At 42.8% G+C, this 20,924-nt stretch overlaps 1 protein-coding gene across 1 annotated transcript in view; it reads right to left on the reverse strand.

Annotated features, from left to right (window-relative positions):
* stac (SH3 and cysteine rich domain) overlaps nucleotides 1-20,924 on the reverse strand; it is a gene marked incomplete at both ends in the record, with an annotated part of 28,551 nt that continues 7,627 nt past the window's right edge. Inside the window, 9 exons of the mRNA XM_080849857.1 lie at nucleotides 1-99; nucleotides 332-469; nucleotides 732-783; nucleotides 2,302-2,396; nucleotides 5,935-6,002; nucleotides 6,377-6,461; nucleotides 8,067-8,173; nucleotides 8,280-8,358; nucleotides 12,370-12,473. Of these exons, the coding sequence (XP_080705983.1) occupies nucleotides 1-99; nucleotides 332-469; nucleotides 732-783; nucleotides 2,302-2,396; nucleotides 5,935-6,002; nucleotides 6,377-6,461; nucleotides 8,067-8,173; nucleotides 8,280-8,358; nucleotides 12,370-12,473 (827 nt within the window). The remainder of the gene's footprint in view (nucleotides 100-331; nucleotides 470-731; nucleotides 784-2,301; nucleotides 2,397-5,934; nucleotides 6,003-6,376; nucleotides 6,462-8,066; nucleotides 8,174-8,279; nucleotides 8,359-12,369; nucleotides 12,474-20,924) is intronic.

Raw genomic sequence — 20,924 nt, forward strand, 5'->3', positions numbered from 1 at the left:
TCAGATGTTCTCCAGGACGTCGCAGGGAACAAAGCCTCTCTTTTTCCCACTGGTCACTCGGATGAAGCCGCTGTGCTCATCTTCATCGCTCACACAAATCTAGAAGATTCCAGAGGAACAAAACATCAAGGTTAAAGTCACATAGAACCAAAGCAGAACATGGAAGGAAATCTGTCTTTTTTAATCATATGATCATTGGGAACAAGCCCAGTTCCAAAAATATGCATTTAACCTCCAGATCTTAGTACTAAATGAGGAGTCATGTAAATTGTCAACTGTGTGTGTGTGTGTGTGTGTGTGTGTCTGTGTGTGCGCATGTGGTTTCACACACCTGTCCCTCCTTCAGAGTGATCTGGCCTTGTTCTTTGCAGCCGATGAACGTGCGGCAACACCTGAACACATGATCTCCCGCCCTCACTTGCTGAGCAAAGGATGCTGGGAAGAATCCGATTCTGTCTTCAATCACTCCCTACAGTAATACATTAAAGTTTAATCCTATAATCTGGTATAACAATCAGCGCCTTTGACTTGGTGATGGATGGCAGTAAAGCTTCAAAGCACTACAATAAAATAAAAAAAGGACACGATTCATTTCATTTTGACAAACAACCCAGTAAACGCTTGGGGTTCTTCAAAAATGAAACTTTAAATGGGCGCTGACAGTTTTAAGACACAACTCAACAGAGCTCTTAAATATTAAGGGGGTCTGCTGAAACGGAGCAGCTCGTTACCTTCCACCAATCATCGTTGGAGTCATCTGCCAGCACAATCCTGTCCCCAGGTCTGCGGAATGAAACGGAATGAAACGGAAATAAAAAATTAGTAGTGATTAATGTGGGTTCACACTCCTCTGACCTGGGTAGATTCAATAGTCATCTGCTTTGAGCTCCCTTTCTTATTTTTGTATATACTCACACGTTTTCACAAGACAAAAAAGCTCCATAAAAAGCTTAAGGTTTAAGAAGAACTGTTATCATGCTCAGAGTGTTTTATTGATTGAAGGACGCCCTTGGGCACCCATCTTCACAACATTAAAGAATCTTTTTTCTGTAGCTTTGAAGTAGAACCTCTAAAGGAGACAGGTCATAGGCACAGAGAGGTAGAAAGTGTGTGTGTTGTCTTCTAACAGTGTAATAGTGGTGCTCTATTTTCAAGAAAGCAAACCTTCTTTCAACTTCTCAAAAATTGATAACAGCACATGGCTCACACGCAAGTCTCTGTGAAACGAACAGCACGCGTGGGCGCAAGCTGTCAATGCTTCACAGCGAAACACAAAAAAAAGACTCAATGAGGGAATATTAATAATTGCAAATGGAATGATTCCCCTGCTATACCTTTTTTTTCCTAGTTTTCCTTTTAAGTAGAGTAAGTTCGCAGGATGAAAAGGAATACAAAAGGAACCATCATGTTCGCCGTCATAGGGAGTGTGTGTTTATGACAACACTTGAAAAGGGGCAAGTTGAGTGCAGATGCTCTCCTTGAACTGAGCTTCACGTAGAGGAGTCAATGAATTTTAAATGAAGCCCCGAAGATTGGATTGTATTTTGGGAGTGCCACAGGAGATGACTGAAATGTCTGGCGAATGATAAATGTTCTGGGGGCTCAGGAATAGTCCTATTCCTGCACGTCCACAGCTGATAGAACACACACTGTATGCTGTACAATGCCTGAGGGGCTGTTGAGGGCATCTCTGTTTTCGCCCACTGTGATGCTTGTGTGTGTGTGTGTGTGTATGTGTGTGACATACCAATGATGAGGCAATACCAACACACAGAGTGCTGAACTGCAAACTGCTCACAAAACAACAGTGCCAGCTAATGTTAAGAAATGCTAAATGAAAAAGAGCAGAGAGCTTCCTGGAGGCGTTTTCATCTGTTGAGCTGAGCAGAGCAATATTCACAGTAATCTACAGGTAATTAAGGCGAGGGAAGTGTGCTATTCGCATGGGAGTAAGTTTACTGTGTACCATCTGTGCTCCGTGGACCAGTGGCCCAGGTCATTACACTTGGAGAAGTGGCAACTGCCAAGGCTGTTTACTGACAAATCAGTCTGTTTCATCTGTCAGAAACTCCTATGAATGTGTTTCAAATTCATCCATTTAGAAAGCCTAAGCCCCCTAGTGGCAGCATGCAGTTTAAACACAGGATATATAACACTTCTCTCTGCACCTATGACATGTGCAGAAAACAAATCTGGACCAAGACATTTTAGCGATTAATGTGTCTGTCTTTCGTCAGATATGTTCACTGCGTAGCTGGCAAGGAACACAGGAGGTGAATGAGATGCAAAGATGATGCTAACCTCATGTCCAAGTCGTCCCCATCCTGTGGAATGAATCTGAACAAGGCTACATAGGTGTTGAGCTGCAGGAGGTCCTGACGCTGGTGTGTCCTCACCTGCAATGCGCAGACTGGGTTAGTCAACTGAGCCACAAAAAGACAACAGCGTTAGTAAGATTGGGATTTATTCTATGGTATTTGTAGGATCTATTGCATTTCCAGAAACTGAGTTTGAATGAATGAGCAGAATCTCTAATGCTAAAAGACTTGCAACATAGTAGAGGCATAGAGTCTGTGCTTTTGATGGGTGTGAGGCATGAGACACCCAAAGACATTAGACTTGCTGCTCTTCTTTTTTTGCGAGAATTTTAATATATTCATATATGTGTCTCTTATTTCAAGTTGGGCGATTTGCTCCCTTCTGAGAAATCACCCAAATGGTTCACTGGAGTTCACAAGTTTTTTTTATCGTTATGAGATTAAGTTGATATGTGTGTGTAGGAGGAGATATGCTTTGTTTCTCTCTGCAGCTTTTTTGTGTGTGTGTGTGTGTGTGGGGGGGGGGGTGCTGCTAAGGCAGCTAAGGCAGCTCCTGTTATATTTGCGGATTCTAGCCACAAAGCATGGAACTAACAAACAAACAAACTTCTAAATTACGCGATAAACAAGATTGTGCTAAATCTCTGACGAGAGCGGTGGTTTCCTTTATGTGTGTGTTTATGCTGCGTCCTTGTGTCCTCTTTTAAGCTCTTTGGGGTTACTAGGGCAGAGAAAAACCAGGCCATGACCAGCGGCCACAAAATATTCACGAAGGAGAGTCCCTCCTCCAAAATCTTTCCCTAAAAAAGATAACAACTTGCATAGGATTATGCAGGTCAACCAATCACAATGGCTCCATCCAGCGTTCCAGCTGAAGGATCAATGTGTCAAGACTCCAGTTCACAATGGCTGAACAGCGCTTGCTATTCTTCATCCAAGGAACTCAAGCGCATTTGTCTGTAAAGCCTTAAGCACACACACACGACACCCCCTGCAACAGAAAAGCCCAGTCATAAGAGAAAGGCCCAACAAATGAATCAATAAGACAAGACGAGCTCCCCGGAACCAGACGTTCATGGAAATCGGTGTGATAAGGAAGCAGTGGATCTGAATGGATGGGGTTTTGTCTTTTTTAGTTGTTTGTTCGTCTGATTCCAGGTGCAGGAAGGCGCGGCAGGAGATCTCTTCCTGGGAGCATGTTTTATTCCTCTGCTCATTACCCTGTCCTGCTAATGTCCGCCGGGCTTGTTTTATGGGGCCGGCCGTCAGCTTAGACAAATGGGGCTCCTCACAGACGATGCTATGCGCCACCAGATAAGGGGAAACGAGGGGGAAATGCTTGTCACTGCCAGATGACAGGCTGAGAGAGAGCAATCTGGAGAGTTTGCGAAAGAGATTTTTAAAGATAGGTTTTTTTTTGTTGTTGTACGGCTAGAATTATAAACTGGAATTTTCAACAGTAGAACTGTTATAAGGGACGTTTTCAGTTTAGTATTCAGAATAAGAAAATCAGTTTAGAATTCAGTCAGTATTGACAAAAATGACAACAATAACTTTATCTCAGTGTAAACAACATGAAAATGATTGTAACAACAATACAAATTCTAGGGTTTAGGCTACCCTTAACCTTAAACCTAACCCAACGAGATATTTCAAATCCATCGTTAAATAATTCAAACGATTGCTCTGTCCTGAGTTGTTGTGAAGTGTTTAGTTGTCTGTGACCTATCCATATAGGAACAAATGCAGAGGAGACTGGAGTCAGAGAACAAAAAAAGATTAATCTTAAGAGGGAATACATATTTGTTTGTACCACAAGCATAGCCAGAGGCATGTGGGCCTATTTTTGAGGATGATCAAGCTCTCAAACGCTGGGAAATTCAGGATCTGTGGAGTCTCGCCAAGTAAGGACTGCCGATGGACACACGGAACAACCTGGCACAAGATCAGTTCTCAGAGTAGAGTACAGTACATCTACCCACCCAACCATCCAAAAAATACTGACCCAGGAACTTAACATCACACAGACAACACTGAATGAAGATCCTGATTCAAGATGCAGATATCTTTCCCAGTTATGAACTTGCGTTTGAGTACATTTACACAGTTTGTGTGCAAAACTTTGTAGAATGCTCAAACTGACTGTCTTTCATTTGAAAAGCAATCATGACATCACATACTCAGGGGGAAAACATGTTTCTATGACTCTCCAAGGCTCTCTATTCAGCAACTAAGATTTCAACAGTCTGTCAGGAAACATTAGGAGACAGTTATCCCTGCCTGCCAAAAAATTGTGCAACGACATCCCAAATGAAAGACAATTAGATGACTCTTACAATGGCAATGGAAGATTACAGCACTGCAGAAGATTAAATAAACATTTCATGAAAACACAAACCCATTTGTACTATGTAGCCTGATGGATTTTATCATTTGTATGTTCAGGAGCTGCTTGCTGGACTTGACCAAGGCTTGGCCATGGCTATGTGTGTGTGTGTATGTGTGTGCGTGTGTGCGTGTGTGCGTGTGTGCGTGTGTGCGTGTGTGCGTGTGTGTGTGTGTGTGTGTGTGTGTGTGTGTGTGTGTGTGTGTGTGTGTGTGTGTGTGTGTGTGTTGTGCGTGCGTGTGTGTGTGTGTGTGCGTGCGTGTGTGCGTGTGTGTGTGTGCGCGTGTGTGTGTGCGTGTGTGTGTGTGTGTGTGTGTGTGGTCTTGAGAGTGAAGCCTAGGCACAAGGACAGCATTTCAGAGGCAGGTTGCCACCGGGGAGCTGTTGTTTGTGACCTCGTAAAGCTTGCGCTGAAAGCACAGAGCTGATATTTATGTCTCCAAGCGTGTCCACTTTTCTGCTCCAAGTCCAAGCCACAAGGGAAGCTATCCCTGCACTTCTCTTCAGCCTTCATTTTCTTCTTGTTATTATTTTAACCTTTGATTCCAGTTTTGTCATTGGCTTGCTCAACGAGCTTGATGAGGGTATATTCTATCATGCGTTGTCAGAGGGGTTTTGCTAAACATCGTAGGAAATGATCACATCTGCTTTTCATATTTAATCCAGCGTGCTTTAAGCATGTAATGACACATAATGGTGAAACATCGGCATGGAGTCCTCATGGAAACATGAGTGGAGTGTTCCGCAAAATGATGTTCAAGAAAAAAAAGACCATGCCAGGAATTGAACATAACTACCCAAAAATCACTATGATAAATGTTTACTTTTCTACTCATCTTTTTTTACCGTGGCTCTTACATCCCCCCTTTCCCATCTCCTCTTCTATGTCTCTGTGACAGAAGGAGAACCTGAAAACTGGAGACTAAATGGATGGATTTCAACCCAGAACTCTGAACTAAAGCCTTCCTTAGCACTTCATTAACTCTGGATGCCCTTTCTTTTCATTTTTCCATGATCTCACTTAAACTTGTTTAGTTGTAGGTTGGCTCTGTACTCATATGACTTGAACTTGTTCTGTCCTTAGAGTCACTGACTCTCCACCCCTCCCAAGAGGTCCCCATCATCTGTTCCTCTTTCATTTGAAAAAAGCCTGTTGAACACATTAGATCTTTTCCCCCCCAAGAGGCTTTCTGATGATTCCAGTCATGGGAATGTTCTAAAGAACCTTACCGGTGAACTATTGTTCTTCCGGACAGCCATGCGGAAAGGCTCTGTTCCATTTTCCAGGGCTGTGAATACTGCAAAAGACAGTAAAGATTGCATCATGTCTTTGTACTGCAGACCTGTGAGTGGTTTTATTTATCTCCTAACAATAATAATAATATCACATTTCAGAGAGAAAATGAATTTGACAGTCAAAAGGTTCTCAACAGAATAGACCTTAAACAAGATTAGCTTGTGTGCGCACAAAGTATCATATGAACTCAGTGAGGTAGAAAAGCTTTGACTATAAGTCTATCATGATATTATATCATACCAAACAGTGTTATTTATGTGTTTTTTCAAATTCCTCATGTTTTCTTCATATTTTCTAACATGAATTACAAAAATATACACAATAAAAGCATCTAAGTGTTGCTGAGATGATGCTCTACTGAATGGTCTACTGCACCGTTGTCACTGTGTTTCCTGGTGAGCTCCACTCTGCTGCTGCGGGCGGCTGCCTCCTCCGGTACCTGAGCCAGGTCTCCACTGCTCTGAGAACATGCAATACATCATCATTCAATACAAACAGTAGATTCTGTAATCAACATTCAACATATTCACTAGGTTGTCAACATCCAGCACATACGTTGTGTAGTCATAATGTCTTAATTTCCACAACACATACATTTTACCTTTTCTTTCTTTTCCTCTTTCTTTCCTTCCCTCTTTCTCACACATGTATACACACACAAGCCAAGAGACAAAGAGAGTGAGACAGGCAGAGCCAGAGAGAGTGGGAGTGAATGCGAGAGAAAGCCTCCACATTGATCTTCTCTGCAAGACCCCTGGACACCACACTGAGCCCCATGAATGATTAAGAAGCACCAAGTATCATGGCGAGCCAAACAATGACACTTGAAAAACCACAAATGGCCCACCAAGTTCACCAACTGGAGGCAACAACAGGCACCGGATATTAAAAGAGGAGTACGAGCAGTATGTTTACATCTCCTGTACTGTTTACGACGGGCGTTATCTGCCTTTACTGAGGCTTTAAACCAGACCGATTTCATGTTTCAGGGGCGTAAATCTCCCCTCTGGCCCCGATGTGTACCATCTTCATCATCCTCGCTGGTTTTGTCCTTTATTGGTCACATTTGTGCTGTAGTGAGCGGCGATATCTGCTGTTCGCCATCTGCCGTATCTGGACCTGAGTTTAACCACTGGAAGAACAGACTGATTTGGCACCATTTTATACACAAGCTAAACAAGCTAGACGATTTGAATAGAGAAAATGAACCTATTTTTCCAGTTGGGTTTCTGGATTAGTGAGTCAGTACCATTGTGCGCCACATGTTTGTGGCTTTGTTTGTCTACTGTGTTCGTCAGTCTTTGTAAACAGTGCCGGCATGTTTGTTTGTTTGCTCGAGTTGATGAAAACCGTCATCACACGCGTCAAGGCTCCTACTCTTTTCACCATGTGCGCCTTCTTCGTCAGTCGTGCTGGTCTTAAAACGGCAAATGGCTAGTAACAACTGCATCACTCTGCTGATCAATAGTCTTCATCTCCAATTATGCCCCTCGTATTTCATACTTCTCTATTCATCATATGACACATGAGTAGGATTTCACATTGTAGGAGCTGTGTGTTGTTTGTCACAGAAAATCAATCCGATCTTTGCTGTCAGCCGCGTCCACAGTAAACCCTCCCCTGAGCCGCCATTCAAGTGTATTATGGACATGTGATTGATTATTGCCCAGAAAATCTGCACTTCTATGACAGATAAACATTCCCTGTGGCCATTCGTCACTCCTTGGCCTCTCGTGGCTTAGTGCCAGGACCCATTCCCTATATCTATCTCTTCTTCTCTATCTTTCTCTTTCTCTCTCTTGCTCACCCAGCCTCTCTCTTATACACACACACACACACACACACACACACACACTTTTTTATTTTACATAAACACACAAATAAACACAGGCAGCCTCACAAACACTATACCACACATCTCTGTCGGGAGAAGGGAGAAAGGAGTGACGTCAGAAACTCTCACTGCCTTAGCGACTGTAGTGACATTTGAAAACAAGCCTGTCACAAAGGGAAACTGCCAAGGCCTGCCACTGACGACAGTATCGATCAATGGGAGTTTTCTTACTGAGTGTGTCGGTGGGGACTCTGAACCGCTGGTCCTCTTGGCTCTCGCGGCCAGGGAAGTTCCGAAGCGCAGGGCCTCGTACACCGGGTCCACTTTACTGCCACAGGCTGCCGTGTGAGAGAGCAGAACAAAAGAGCCAGATTCATTCAGAGAGAACTGTGAAACATGCCCCTGGTCACCGGGTTCTTTATGGCTGAATACCCACTTACTCACCAATGGGCATCACCTCTTTGATGCAGCCAAACTGCTCCACAAGGAGAGGGGAGCTGTTGTAGCGCCGGAAGCCCTTTGGCTGGAGAGAGAGAGAGAGAGGGAGAGAGAGAGAGAGAGAGGGAGAAATGGAGAAAGAGAGAGATGAGGGAGAGAGAGAGGGAGAAACGGAGAAAGAGAGAGATGAGGGGGAAAGTGACAGAGGATCAGTAACACAACAGGAGCTGCCCCCCCCCCTCTACAACTGTGGGAGAGAGCAGCATGAGTTTCTTCATGTTGATGAGTCTATATACAAATCGCACAGACTCTATCAAACTGACTTATGCTCTTTCCTGGGCTTTTTCCACTGACGTCAGGAATGCTCACCTTTTCAAGATAATCTTATTCTTCTAATGGACCTTCAACCTCTTCTTTTTGCAATTTTCAATGTTACGGTCATATAAATATGTCATTGAAATTTAGACACACTCTTCCAGAGACCACAGGTGTGTGCAGGTGCTGCTAATTATGCATCTTAAATAAAATGAAAAGCAACTTAAATGAATAAAACTGCTCAACAGAAGACGCCACAAAATAGTTTGGCGCAGATGTTCATTTGCACAAACCCACAGCGAGGTACAACCACAATTACCATTAACTGCTTTGTTTATGTTTTGTTTAGTTAAAGGAGAGGGCTGAGCAATCAGCATCACTAATTTGTTTTGATTAATCTCTCATTGGCTGCGACCTCAAATGAACAGGGCTAAAATAAGCCCCACTCAAGTTGCAGAAGCACCTCTCGAGTCCCGCGTAATGTCACATTTCACATGCAAGTTCATTCAGGGAAAAGGTTAAAGAAGACATATTTATTCATGGGTGCATCTGGTTGCTTGAAATACACAGGCCCCTGAGAGCATGGATTTGGTTGTGGTTCTTTGTGTCCACTCAAAGCCATTATAAACATCTCACGGCTACTGTAAACCGCACGACATTAGGGTTAGGACAGCTGACGTTCAGCGCTAGCAGACATATGGGTAGGAAACTTTGACATTTGTTTGTCTGCCACAAATCCTGCTCGGTGTGCGGTGTTGTACCATCCCACACGGAGAGGGGGAATGATTCTGCGCACGGCCCATTGCCAAGCAGAACTTTCTGGGACTGGGCAACCATACAAGGCCCGGTGGAGAACTATAAAATACAGGTCCACTGAGAAGGAACATACCACACAGCTTGTTTGTTGTGACTGTCTGAATGTTGGATTTATGTTCGATACAAATGGGTGCCATGTTTTAACATCAGCTGACCTTCCCATATATTGTTACTCAAGCGTATTCAGACTTGTAGGTGAGTAGAAAGTAATAAAACTGAAAAGGTTTTGCCTTCCAAGACACGTCGTGATCCATTGATAACATGGACAAGTCTGGTTTATATAAAACTTGGGGAAATGTAGGAAAGTATTTGTAACATAGTGATCCATGCCAAAGGAAATAAAGCAGACTCAAAAAAAGGCTACCAAGCTAGGAGAAACCCTAAATTAGCGCTGGGGTCCGAGGGGAATACTTCTCTTTTAACCCTCGACCCCGCGACCCCGTTTTCCACTCCTGAAAGATGAGAGCATCCCTGAAAAGCCCATCTTCAGCTCACGGCTCCAGTTGTGGAAAAACCGAAGGGGGGAACAGGAAGACATTTCCCTTAAACATCCTGTTTCGCCCACATGGAGAAGCGCCCGCTCCTCGGGAAGCTCACTCTGCACTACTCCGCCATTCCCCAGACACACACACACACACACACACACACACACACACACACACACACACACACACACACACACACACACACACACACACACACACACACACACACACACACACACACACACACACACACACACACACACACACACACACACACACAGCATCTATGCAGGGAGGAGCCGGGATGGGAAAGCTCGACTGTGGGGGCTCCACATGACAAGAGTTGCTCACTTTGTTCCCCCTCCCCAACAACACCCCCCCCCCCCCACACACACACACACACACACACAAACAAACACATTGATACCAACATACACAAACCCCATTCCACCCACACGCCCACCCACCCTATTCATCCCCATTCTCTCTCTGCGTGGGTTATGTAAAGAACCCGGTGTTGTCGTGACTGCCGATCCTCTCACCCTCCCAACAGCCCCCCCCCCCCCCACGTTCCCTGTCCCAAACCCACCCACCCTTTCTCGCCCCCAGGTGCCGGTGCTGGTGGAAGACTGCGAAATGACGGCTATGTCTCGGAAGCGTCTGACATCATCCCCCTACCCACCATGCCTTTTGATTAAAATGCGTGCTCACACTCCCTGCGCGCGGACAGACTGGGGAAGCACACACGGAGAGATGAATCACACACATGGGATGGGATGTGCACCACGCTTCAGCTAATGGCTAAAAAATAACCAGTTGGAAAAACTGACTCAGGGCCTGTACCACTCAGATGAGCCAGAGAGAGAGAGAGAGAGAGAGAGATAGAGAATGAAGAGAGAGAGAGAAAGAGAGAAAGATTCCCTTTAAAAAAAGAAATGGCCTTGATAAAGCACCACCCAGTAACGAAGGGTCCCAAACTTAACCTGTGTGCTACACCAAGCTGGTTTACTGTAGACGTGCTAGTGATGAATGATAATGAATGATGTGCAATTTGAAATCAAAACTTTAGCTCCTAGTTTGGAGAACAATTTATGGCAACAATGAAGTGAGTGGTGATCAGAGAGGCAGAGGAGTGAGAGTAAGAGGAGGAGGAGGAGGAGGAGGAAAATGATGAAGAGGAAGAGCAAGACGGAGAGCCATTACTGTATCTCTGATGAGATTCAGGCCAATGTGTTCAAACATGTGGTCAACATGGGTTTGACCATGCAGGAGGCTGGTAAGGCTGGCCAGAGGGTTCAACCAAACATAAGCCGCTTCTCAGTTGCACCGATTCTCCTGACATTCAGAAGAGAGAATGGGTAAGAAACACTACTATGACAGTACGTAAAACACTAGTTTGAATGCCTTATCAGGAGCATAGTATTCTTGTATTTAGAATATTTTACATTGTACTGTATTTGTAAAATTATAAACAAATACAAAGTGCAACCATTGATGACCAAGACATATTCCTAAACATCAATACAGTGAGCCTAGCCACATAGGACCATGTTCTTAGGCAGAATACCTCGAGAATGAAGCAGGTGTACAGGGTGCCTTTTGACAGAAACTCTGAACAATTACAGTATGATACGACTATGTACAAGTAAGTCATATACGTTTCCACAACTGATTACGTCCTATAAGCACTGAAAAATGACTGTACTGTATTGTAATCCAATCAAATGTTACTGTATTTTCAGATGTTTCACAACACAACAATTGTCGATATTGTTCTTGAGTAAGAACAGGATGCGGTCTAGTTTTTTTGTCCTTTTTTATTTTACATTTTTCTTTCTTTTTTTGTTGACTGTATCAATATCCTATTGTTTGTTCTGTGTAAATCATCTACACATTTGGTTGTGTTTGCTCTGATGTAAAGGCTACAGCACTTTTGAAAGAAAAAATAAATCTTTACTGTAAGTCGTAACTGTTTGTGAGTTGTTTTATATTTGAGTTAAAACATTATACAGTTACAATATTTTACAACAGGAGAAAGCGTACAGTAACACTGGAGATGAAAAGGCATAATACTCCTGATAAGGCCTTCATACTAGTATTTTCCCATTTCATAGTAGTGTTTTCCATTGAGCACATCAGTGTTCAATCAATGCTTAGAATGTCTACTCAAATAATGGTCTGTGTTTGTTGTTTGAAAACAAAATGCCCTTTTGAGGTGACATAATAGTGTTTTGAAACCAAAGTGGCCTTTTGCAGGAGATATAAAGGGTTTTGCATTTTGTGTGAGTGGTTTTGGGATTTGTGTTTAGAGCTAAGAGAAACCGAGGCATGCTTTGAAAAAAATGTTTTTTAGGAACAGAGAAATACTGTAAGCTAATTCATGGTTTTCTCCTAATTTCATAGTACTATCACAACATGACATACATTTTTCAACATTTAAATCCACACACATAAAATTCACACATTTACACAAGCCTTACCAGTTTCCCCACGCATCTCTGCGTTCCACCAACACCATGCACACATTTGTGGTGGATGCTCATCTTGCAGGCTTTGCAGCGTAGGCCATATTTGGCAGTGGTGCCTGTGAATGACACAACAAGGCAGAGGAGACTTGATCAGCCAAATCATGTGTCAGTCAGTCAGTCTCTGTTCAGGGATTCTCCTGTCTGTTCCCAGCGCCTGTCGCAATGCGCTCTGTAATGTGTGGGATGCAAAGACACACTTCACTACCTGCAAGAGACGTTGAACACCTGCGGGGTGGGGTGGGGGGGGGGGAGCGGTTGTGGCTACAAATAAAACTGCCAGGTACAGATCACTATGAAGTGGAAATTGAGATGACAGTAGACATGTTGTGTTTTTTTTAAAATAAGTCTTCAAGGAGAGGGAGACGTTCACCTTGAGGAAGCGGTGGACATCAGGACGTCAGGCCCAGGTAATTAGATCAAATGGCAGGAGAGAAGGGCAGAAGAGTCCCCTTCATCCTCCCTTCCCTCCACTTCCAACTTCTGTCCTCAAAAACTAAATTAGCCACGGCGCCACTTAATCCAATCTTCCCCTCCTCTGAGATGCCCTTAATGGAGCTCCTCCTAGTGCCAAAGCCCTCCTCTCTTCTACACACTCCACACCCCACTCACCAACACACAATGGACACCCCCCTCACCAACACACACACACTCCGCACCCCCCTCACCAACACACACACACACTTCACACCCCACTCACCAACACACACACACAAAGAATACACACCCCCCTCACCAACACACACACACACTCCACACCCCAATCACCAACACACAGTCCACCCCCCCCCTCACCAACACACACACACACACACACTACACACCCCCCTCACCAACACACACACACACACACACACACTCCACTCACCAACACACACACACTCCGTCTCCTTCAGTCGTGTTGAACCTTAATAATACTAGACATTTGAGCAAATGAAGATGAATTGATATTAATTATTTAGGAAATTAGGGAAAGTGATCGAGAGGGAGGGGAGAGTCTGTTTCTTGTTTGAAATGCCACAAGTTGCTGAGGTTGTGTGTGTAGCTAATAGCTAAAGCTAATTAGGGTATGAACTCTGCACTGTGCCCTCTCTATGACTTTCTGTTGAAAATTAGTGGGGGGGGGATGAAGGGGTCAATTTATCGATTGGCCCTGACATAACAGTCTATAAAGAAGAATGAGTGCTTCCCTCTGTGCTTCATAGGGGCATTATTGGGCTGTACATCTAAGTAATAACATTTATAGATGAAGGGCAGGGTTTTCCACAGTTCCATTCTCTTTCGCCAGGAACTTGATGCCGTGCTCTACCATACGTGCCTGCATGGTCGTGCTCCACATCGGTGCCTTTTTTGCCCCTAGTGTGTGTCTGGCTGCAGCGAGTAGAAAAAAATACCCCCCCAGACTTCAGTCTCATTTGTTCTCATCCATTGGATGTGTTTGCCCCGGGGTACTTATTGATTAATCAATGCTCACGTGCCTCGCTCATGCTCTCCATCTTTCCAGTGAGCGTGGCCAAAAAAAATAAAATTACTTTGTTGATGTGTTATGCATCTTTGACTAAAAAAAAAACACGTTTTATGTGTGACTGAGCTGGACTGCCATTGGCCCTATTGTGGTGAGGTACTACTGGCGAGAGGATGAGGTTGGAAACTGAGTCACAGCAACACAAGCCCAATCTGTAAACAAACAAACAGGAACCACGCACACTGGCACATGTACAAGCTCCACAGTCCATGTCAGGACTTGGTTCGTCTGCGATGGATCAGGTAGAAAGAGACACAAACCAAACACACAACTATCAATTTACTGGAGGCGGAATTAACCAGTGAGTGACAGATTGAGGCTAGGGTTCTGGCAAAACAGAGATGTGATCCTTTGTTTTTTAACTTTAAAAGCATAGTCTTGGATTGATATTTGTGGCAACCCGATGTTCGTGTTAATACCATCCAAAGAAAAGGATGATGCCACATAAGATCACATTAGAAAATAAATATATTTCAGACGAAAACAGTTCTACACCCATTACATCCACTTGCAATATGGTATATTATATACTGTATATTATATTGTATGATATACAATTTTAAATTCTGTCAAGTTCCCTTATATTATTATAAATTATAAAAACTTTTTTTTTATGTAGGTGCAGCAAAAACTATATCTCATGTGGGGTGTGTTACTAATTGAAATAAGTAATATTTTAAAATAACTATTATGTCTGTACGTATATACAGTATGTCAGCGATTTTACTAACATGTTATGCATATATCATTGACCATGGATATAACTTTGGTGCTAATATTCACCAATATTTGAAGACATACAAATACAAATTATATGAGATAAAGGTGTTTTTCAAGCCCTGTCCTTCAAGCAGAATATGTTCAATTTCACAGTTCTTCTGTGACTGTGGACTAGGGACGTGCACAGGAATTTTGAAGGCCACGCCCCCTCCCCCTGTGCACATATTGCGCAATTTTTTTTATCTAGGCCTACATGAAATTCTGCAGCCGTTATGCTATTTAGAAAAAACTAAAATTTCCTTCGGGGGGTCAACTTGATTGGAGGAGGGCAGATAGGCAGTTGCCCGGGAAACCTTAGCCCCCTCCTCTGCACATCCATACTGGGGACACCAAGCTCAAAGTAAAGATCCTGTCTGCACCATGCTCTCTTGTGTCACCCGAGTCAGCCGCAGCCTCTCCTGTCCAAGCTCAAGTGATCACGAAATGAACTTGGAAACCCAAGCAAGGTGATCGTTACCTGGAGACTGAAAGGCAATGAGATATCAACCCAGCAACCCAGCAACAACTAACAGCCTGTTAGATGGAATGGATCCACCTGTTGAGATTTGGGTCAGGTGTTGTCCAGTTACCATTTACCGATACAGTTAGCATCGGAGATTTAGGCTTAGTCCACGTGCAGGCTGACCATACTGCATCTCTACAGCTCACTTGCTGTGGTTACAGTTGCTGTCATTGTTGTTTAAGCAGATTATGTTTCAAAGCACAATGTTGTTTTCACACAATATGGAGAAATTCAACAAGAGCAGAAATTAATAAGTATTCCAAAACAAAACGTATTTTTTACAGTTGTACTTGAAAATGAGTCATAAAGTTTTATGTACTAAGAGTGCTCAAGAGGAGCCTGAAAAGGGATCTACGAGAGACAGTTTATAAGAAGGAACTAAGGAAGACTTATGGAGTCCGAAATAGAAACAGCTGTAAACAAACCTGAGCTTTGGGTAACTGGGCACAGTGACATCAGATACAGCCATCTCTGTGAGTATTAGTATCCTCGTTTTCCTCAAATGAAGTTGCTGAACATTTCGGATTGAATGTGACTCCTGGAGCTCCCGCTGGGCAGAGGGGCAAAGCCAAGTAGCCTTTACGAGGAGGGATTGCTGCGGCCGGTCGCTCTCAGGGCCGTTTGCTCCCTCGGCCAAGCCACCTCAACTCCCCATTTTTCATCTGCGCCACAGTAATGGCCTGGACCTGCGCCAGACAACAACCTTCCTCTCAGTCACTCTTCTTCTCCCTTTACTCTCTCTCTCTCTTTCTCTTTCTCTCTAGCTCTTTTTCTCACTACAGTGAGCATTGATTCAGTGGTGCCCTTTTCCCTGACTCAAGTCTTTCATTTCCAGTTAGGATGACTTTCACCCCACCTGCTAACTCATTTTCCCTCTGCATCCAAGACTTCAAAGGGCTGTCTCCTGGCAGCTGCTGTCGGCTACCATCATCCCCTCAGTGGTCGGTACCAATAAGAGCTTCACTAGTTAGTAATTAAAAGAGAATGGAATGGGGTGATTGGAGGATAGTGCCTGAAATTAGATTAGACCTATCTTTCATTTGCTTTCACTGATTGCTTAAAAGTTGTTTACGTTAAACAACTTCCTGGAACTGGGCTTGTCTTGTCCTCAGACTCTGACAGATGAGTTGCCCTAGGTGTTTTTTAAGGTGAAACACCACACACACACACACACACACACACACACACAGACACACACACACACACACACACACACATAAACACACACATATACTCCCTTCCCTGCAGGCTTTCAGACACTTCTTAATAGACTGATAAATCAAGGTGTTTGTCTACAATCAAATCATCACACCCAGAGTATTACTCAACATTAAAATAATACATTTGAAGGTGGACGAGGATTGATTACCAGTTTTCTGTGTCATAAATTATTCCCTCCTGATGTCAAACGCCCACAGCGCCCCTGCTCCTTCACAGGTAAGAGGTAGACATTTTGTGTAATGAGTCGTTTGCAGGCAGCGGCCACAATCAATAACAAGCTGGCGCACTGCTCTTCATCAGAAAACTGTTTTTCATGTCATCCCGCGCCTAATCTACAGCACGCTTTACCCTTTTTTCAATCGAAGCTTCAGCATTTATGGCCAAGGCTATACCACCATGCCTCACTATTGTAGTGGTTATTAGCCTCCGAAGGGCTTTTGTAGACTGCGGTTTATTTCTCCTGCAATCTGTCGTGGAAGGCCATTCCGAGAAGCAGTGTTCCATCGTTTATGGCACCGAGAGAGTCATGCGTGCAGTGAGAGTCGCTTGCAGAGCAAACGCACACGGAGAGTTTAGGAGGCTGATGCCATTTTGGGAAAATAAACCTCCACAGACTACAAACCCGGGACCGAAGCGGGGACTTGGAAGGGAACGCTGCCAGAGCTTTGGTAATTAGTGTAAAAATTGTATCTGGGACCTGATCCTGAGATGACTGCTTTAAGAATAGTGTTGTGCTACAGTCTAACATGGAAGCACACCTAATAAATCATAATAGTACACCCAGTGGCAACATTTTCTCCTAGTCGTGAACAGTCATGCCAACACACAATTGCTAAATTCAACTGATTCATTGGACTTACAGTTTTTCACTATTGTTAAGAAGTAAAAAGCAAAAAATCTGCACAATCTGCACAACCTTGACGTCATGTATCAATCGCTCGCCCCAAGTGGGAAATACTTAAGACTCCCTTATCTGCATTAGACTCTGATTTTCCTTGTGAACACACTGATGTCAATTACACATAACGTTGTTGTCAAAACACTGTACACAAAGTTCTGTTGTTGCACACATTTCTCAAGTAAAATCTCAAAGCATCAACCTGCAAGACACAAATAGTCAAATCTCTAAACTTTCAGGTCTTTTGACCAATTTGCAGTGAGGACTGCACCATAAAAGTGTCTTGAGCCTCTGTTTTGTTTGGTAAACTATTGAAAACTTTGAAAAGATCAACAACCAGAGAAGGAGAGGGGTAAGAGTGAGAGGAGGAGGAAGAGGAGGACAAGAAGGAGGAGGAGTAGGAGGTTGAGGAGTAGGAGGACAGAGAGAAGGAAGAGGGGGACAAGGAGGAGGAAGAGAATGAGGACAAGGTGAATAAGGAGGAGGAGGAGGAGAAAGAAGAAGGAGAATGGTCATCTCTAATGAGATTTGGGCCGCTGTGGTAGACCATGTTTTCATGGTTTTTCATTAGAACCTTCAGGATGGAGAACAAGTACGGAATCTGTTTGCCTTGTGTACTGTAATACTGCATATCAATAGAATATAGTGTGCTCACAGTATTTGTATTTTGCAGGACTGAAAGAGAACCACACTGTGGAGGAAAAAAACACACTTTCAATATTTTTTTAAAGCAAAGTAGAATTTTCCAGGAGATATAAAGGGTTTTGCATTTTTTGTTAGATGTTTTGGGATTTGTGTTTAGAGTTCTGAGAAAACGAGGCATCCTTTCAAAAAATGAGTGTAAGCAATTGAGAAAAACTGTAAGCATTTTGTATACAATATTATGTCAATACAATCTACTGTTTGGTGGAACAGGAGACTGAAATAGTAAATATGGTTTGTGAGAACAACGGTATTGCTGTTTTATGTTTGACTATGAAAAATGTAGGCCTACACTGATACATTTTACAAAAGGAGAAATGAGTCATTGTCATTCATATGGTGTGTTTCGATGATTGTGTTTTCAATTTTGCATTTCTGTGTGCTGTAAATGCTTGGTAGTGTGCAGCAAATGCTGAGTTGTGTGTACTAAATGAATGTATGTGTGTGTGTTTTGAAAATATGGCTGTGTGTACCAAATGAAAACACAAGTTCCATTTTGTGAACAGTTAAGAGATTTGATAGCAAAGAGTCATCTTGCAAAGGGAGTGTCAGGTTTAGCATTTAGTGTGTGAGGTTTTCAGTTTTCTGTGTGCAGTTTTGAGAAAGCCGTTATTGTTTTGAAAAACGGGTTTTAGCAACAGTGAAAAACTGTAATGGGCCCTATATGAAAGCTGTGAGCTCCGTTTTAAGCACTGTGACACAATCATCACAATATTGCTCAAATAGGGCGACATCAAAGGGAGTGGCTGAATAGAAAAGCTATTTGCATGTGTACACACACACAGGACAGCTAGGATAGAGCAAAGCCTTTGTGGGACACGTAAAATAGCATATTCATTTCTTAGTCTAATTAATTGATGTCTTCTTAACCAATCATTCTGATATGTGCTGTGATGTCACATGCTTGATTCCAATCCCACATATCAGTGAACATTCTGAAAATATTTAAACTGCTAAATTGTCGTTGTGAAATAATTAAATATGTGATTGGATTGCAAAGCTTCCAAAGTGTAGGCCTTATCACTGCTATGGCCTTCACATTATTTAACACACATATGCCTGAAAGCAAGCTAAGATATTTGGAAATGTACTTGTGTAATATAGTGGAAAGAAGGTTAGTAGTGGTGGGTATCCTGATTTCCTAAAGTCCTGTTTTCTCTGTGGAGAAAATAATGTGTGTATCAGTCAATAAACCAAAAATATTCAGGTAGCCTTCAAAGTATTTGAAGACAAACGAGAAAGAAGTATTGATTGACAATTATTTGAATGGAGTGAATAATGTACTGCTTTTCAGGAAACACAGGTAATATTCTCTATTCAGAACAAATAAATGGCCAATAAGCCAAGCGGAGTTTAAAATAACATGAGGAAACTTTGGAAACTATCAATTTATTGTCTACCTTTGCTCATCGTTCTCTGATACTTCTGTTGCGTTCTAAATTTTAAATTATATTTTTTATACAGGACATATAATTAGATAGATTTGACAATGAGACGAGATGCAAAAAATTATACACGGAACATCTAACAGGACTTTCTGTGTTTCTGACTTTCTACATCAAGTAGAATATATTATTACTATAGGCTAACTATATGATGAAGGCCATTCTGCGTGACACCACTATTACGATGGCTCTGTTGTTTGCCATTAATGTGTGATGAACATCATAATGCAAAGGCTTTTTTTAGTTCGTCAATTCACGTCAATGGAAAATCTGATGGATTTTGAAATGCTTCTCACAGCAAATTGATATATGTCACAACGCATAATACAAAAAAAAAAAAAACGCTAAACAAAATACAGTAGCCAAAATACGGCCACCAAGTCTGCGGAGGAGAACCGCTGCAAGACTTAGTAGGCGAAAACACCATATATAACTTGTTTTCTGTGTACAAACCTATGATAACGTTTCATTTATAAATGACAAACAATAACATAACGACAACAATAACTAATAATAAAATAAAACAATTATAGCAACATATTGTAATAAAAGCTATGCGAATTTGGTCTCACTCTTGAATGAATGGGATCCTGATGTTTTTGCTTAACCCTCTACAGATGATGGAGTAATGAAAAACATCTTCTACACAACATCTTCACCTTTTCCCTTCCTTCCTTCCAGCCTTTTGTTACGTCCTAGCCTTTCCCTTAGATAAAAATGTGAAGGAAACAAGCAGGGGCGGAGTGGCCATCGGGAGCACCGGGATTTTTCCCGGTGGGCCTGTCGGCCAATTATCTCTCGAGAACCAGCCTGCAGGCCGGCCTTTGCAGCCGTTGAGTCAAAGCCATGAGCGGCCCATCGAATTTGCATGTACGTCAAATCATGGTCCTGTGAAAATCTCTAAATTCTCCGAAAGTTACAGGATTGGGCCGTCCAACCACTATTTATAGCACTATTTGTCTCTGTACATCACACCTATGGTGGTGTCTGTCAAACTCACTCCCATTAATCCAACCTTCTGATTTTTGTTTAGCCTCCTATATTGATGTAATTCTTTTTATTCAGACGCTCCATTACTTTCATGACCACAAATATAAATTGGCCAGCGATTTAATTCGTTTTTTTGTTGAATGTAGAATGGTCGAGCAAAGCATCATGGGAAATGTGTATCGTTCTGCCTTTATCAAGTGAACCTAGGGAGATAAATTAGCGGCTATCAGGGAGAGAGAGCAGGTGAAGCGTACCTGATGGAGGGAGAAAGGAGAAAGGAGGGGGCAAAAAGGCCAGACTGAAAAAGAGGCGGATGCAGGAGGAAAGTGCATCAAAATGTACAAGAATTACGGATTTATTCAACCAGCCGTCAACTAGATGCGAGTGAGTTGACAGGACACATTGTTGCGAATTAGCATAACATTTGAGCCAATACGGGAGTCGATT

This window comes from Sprattus sprattus (assembly GCF_963457725.1).
Source record: "Sprattus sprattus genome assembly, chromosome: 13".
NCBI lineage: Eukaryota > Metazoa > Chordata > Actinopteri > Clupeiformes > Clupeidae > Sprattus > Sprattus sprattus.